The 3,951-nt window shown below is 40.6% G+C and overlaps 1 protein-coding gene across 1 annotated transcript; it reads right to left on the bottom strand.

Moving 5' to 3' along the window:
• rbp5 (retinol binding protein 1a, cellular) lies at positions 1–1,916 on the bottom strand. The gene is made up of 4 exons (XM_015950218.3): positions 1,524–1,916; positions 983–1,167; positions 707–808; positions 1–220 (listed from the first exon to the last, which is right to left on the bottom strand). Exons 1-4 carry the CDS (start codon positions 1,597–1,599, stop codon positions 167–169), a joined length of 417 nt encoding a protein of 138 aa, XP_015805704.1. The 5' UTR covers positions 1,600–1,916; the 3' UTR covers positions 1–166.
• Positions 1,917–3,951: the final 2,035 nt, after the last annotated feature.

Consider the following 3,951-nt stretch of genomic DNA (forward strand, 5'->3'; position numbering starts at 1 on the left):
TTTAGTCATTTTTGCTATTTTATTACAATTAATCAGAACACTCTCCAAAAAAACAAACCTTCTTTTATGGTATCGGTATCATTTGTTAGGGACTATAATAAAAATGCTATGATTCAGTTCTGGTACTGACTGCTTAGCAGATGGCTGCAGCGCATCTGCAGAAACTTCAATCAGCCTTTTTGAAGACTTGCTTGGCGACGATGTCTTGAACTCTCATCTCCTGCAGAGAAGAGGCGATGAGGAAAATTAAAACATGTTAAAATCCATTTGGCAGATCAAAGAACAGCTAAACGTGTGAACTCCACACGTTTGCTTCCTTTTCCACCCTCACCTCCCTCATGTTAACGCTTCGTCCTACACTGCTCCCCTTCTCCTCTCATACACACCAACTTAAATCTTGATCCTCGCTGGCATTTCTTTCCCAATTCTCTCCCGAGTTTTGCATCAACACAACACCTTGTTTTGTTCCTGCAGCAACAAGGGTCTTAGCAGAACAATGCTGACCTTTCAATCGTTTTAAAAGCTTTAACCTGAATTTGAGCTGCATGTGACAACGGCCTAATGGATTAAAACAAAACCCATCTTCCTGCTAACTGCAACAGGGAAAAGGAAGGAATAACTTTCTCATTTTGCATGAAGCGCATCCTTGTTCCGCCTCCCTTCCTCTGCTTCGACCTCTTCTCCCTCTTTAGCCGTGCATCCTCACCAGGTGGAGCTTGTCTCCTTCCAGCCAGTGAGTCCAGCCTCGTCCTTCCTTCTCTCCTCTCTGCACACAAACCAGCTTGTCTCCTGCCCAGTCCACCGTGGTCTGCACAGAGACAAGTTATTCATGTTTTTCAGGGATGCATTTAACGCTGCTTACACGAATTAGCTCATTTATTTCCTTCCGTTTCAAATCAGAGTGAAGATCATGGTTTCATAACACAAAACGGGTGAATTAGAGACACAAAGCCAAACTTAAGTGACTTCGTAAGAGACACACCTGACAGGTACGGCCGTCCACAGGCCCCAGGTCTTCGGTGAATTCTTTTCCTATAGTGAAGTCCATGTTGAAGTTCTTGAAGGTGGTGAGGGTACGAATCCTCATGGCTCCCGAGGCAGGGTCGTGGGTGATCTCCTTGGTGGGCTTCAGCAGGCACACAATCTTCCTCAAGGCGAAATTTATGTCTAAGAGGTGGAAGAGGGACATTTAGACTGTGTGTGTGTGTGTGTGTGTGTGTGTGTGTGTGTGTGTGTGTGTGTGTGTGTGTGTGTGTGTGTGTGTGTGTGTCTGGGGTCATATAGAGGACGAGGCAGTGATTTCATCCCACTAATGTGCAGCTGTGAATGAAGACTGTCTACTTTATCAAATCCCCCATTTAAAATGAATCTAATAAATGATCCCGGAGGGAACACACGCACACACACACGCACACACACACACACACACGCTGAGATAATTACAATTTACAGCAACAGAAGTTTAAAAAGACACGGTTTAATTTGCATTCAGTGTGCAAAATTTTGAATGAAACAGATCCCACCTAAAGCAGCGAGATACTCGTCCATGTTTTCCTGCTCTATCATATGAAACGTCCCAGAGTAATTAGGTTTAGACATCTTCTTCTTCTTCGGCTCCTTTTTCCCCACAGAAAGACAGGAATCGGTGCTTTCCTCCTTTGAACTTTGAGATCACTTTCTCTTGCGTAACCTTTTCAGGAACAAAGCCCTCAGAATCACACGGATCTGAATAGAAATGATGCAGCTGCCTTCCTTCCTTAAAGTTGAAAACTCGACTCTGCAGCCGGACCTACAGTTAAAGTTTGCAGCTCCTCTTTTCCTCTTGATGTGAGCAAGAATCCGGTCGAGTCAAGTGTAACTAACCGAGTTGGGCACGGAGTTATCTGTGCAGCACCGAATAAAGGAGGAGGGTTCTCACTTTTCTTTTTTTCTTCTTTTATCTAAAGCTGCCCTTAAAGGGGTCGTGCTGCGTTCAAGACCTTTCTGGAAACTAGAACTCCGATCTGGAAATCATGGGTCGTGTTCCGTTTCAAAACGTTTCAAAACTAGCATTTTTATTTTTTTTTTTGCTAGGATGCAACGATTAGCAAAACAATACGCTGAATTTTGCGCATATAATTAATTAGCAACATGTTACCTGTTGGAGATCGAACAGGAAAAAACCAAAACACACGACTAATATAACATTACAGAAAACCTAATAAACCGTTTATTTGCGGTAGTATGAACGCATATCCGACTCGGAGGTTGAGTTTGAAGTCGTGTCGGTCCTTCGACTTCCCAGTCCGAAGCGGATTTATCCCTTATCTCGTTTTCTAATTGTCACAAGTCACCTAAGCGGAGGTGTGATTCGAGGACACGTGGGAAGAGACGAGGCTGAAATTAGAAAATGAGATGAGCTTAAGCCTTTATTTTCTTTCTTAAGGAACCCAGGTTACAAAACTTTGTGGTTCTTAAAAGATAAATGTTTGTATCAGTTATATTAAAGTGGTGTAAAAAAAACTTCTTAATTTTTATAAAATTTGTAACAATAGTTTAACTTTTATGTCAAAAAATGTACTAAATATTACAGATTTATAAATAAACAGCAAAATTTTGTGTTTCTAAAAACATATTTTGGTACAACAGAAAACTTGTGGCTTATTAGGGCATACACGTCCTCATAGCTGGAGTTCCTTGTAAAGCATGTTGAGATGCTTCGGTTTACGAGTTAACTTGAACGCACCACGTTGAAAGTAGCTCTTTTTTAATGAATCAGCAGAAATCTTCAGCTCCAGATGTTCATCTGTTACTTACAATTATTCATCTAAAAGCTACGCATTTACTTTATTTGCACAATGGTTGTTTTCAAAGAAAAACTAACATTATTAGTGACACTTATGAAAATACGTTGCAGATTAAGGTAAAATCTTTGGAGAAAAAGTCCGTATTTTAGAAAAATGTAAATTCCACTTTTTTTCAATTAACCTTTTTGTTTCAAATACAGACTATTTGTAGACTATGAGGTTTTTTGTTGTTGTTTATGTCAACCACAGGACTAAAATAAGTTCCTTCCCAAATTGAGTTTTACTAGAGAACGACATAAACTATTCCAGGTGTTTTGTGTGTATATTTTAGACTCTTATTGTGAAGGATTGAAGGGAGTTGAGACCTGCTGACATGGACATAGTTTTGACTTTAGAAGTGGGGGTTGGGTGGTGTCTTTATGGTAAATATACAGAATATCTGTATAAAAATACAGCCTAGAGGTTCTTTGATGCAAAGTCAGCAATGCTGAGCTGTTAAAGAGCAAGTCACCCCCTACAAGAAACTTACTTCACTCCCACTTCATGTTTGAAAAATGCAACAAATGCTGTTGCTTGGCAGACCGAGAGGGCAGAGCTGCTAACAAATACACACACACAGGCTCACAATGGCATTATGACATCATAATGTACCAGATGGCATCATAGCATACTTCTTAGCCAATAGCGGTGGCAGATTTAAATTCAAATACAGTGCAGAATTTTTCCCTGACGAAGGCACAGCACTGCCAGTTTTAGGCAGAATATTTTAATTTTAACCAAGATGCACTGAAGTGCCAAATTATTGACTACACGTGTCTGTAGCATGATTAGACACTCCTTTATATAGTTTATCAGCAAAAAAAATGTGATTTGGGGGTGACTTGCTCTTTAAGTGCACAGGTGGCAGGAACGGCCAATCACACATTAGCAAGTATCATCAGAGCCAACAGATGAGCTTATGGACGGTTCGGAAACAGGCTTCAACACAAGCAGTTGTTTTCTGCTTGGTCCTGGTGCTCAACCAGTGTTTAATAAAGTGCAATGTTGTTTTGAATGGTAAAAATTGCAGGGGACCAGAATTTACTTTGGGGGGGGTCACAAAAACACACCAAAATGGACAAAAAAAACCAACTAGTTTGAAACCAAAGGATAAAGGAAGCCTCTT

This window comes from Nothobranchius furzeri, chromosome 5, assembly GCF_043380555.1.
Source record: "Nothobranchius furzeri strain GRZ-AD chromosome 5, NfurGRZ-RIMD1, whole genome shotgun sequence".
In the NCBI taxonomy this organism is placed as follows: Eukaryota; Metazoa; Chordata; class Actinopteri; order Cyprinodontiformes; family Nothobranchiidae; genus Nothobranchius; species Nothobranchius furzeri.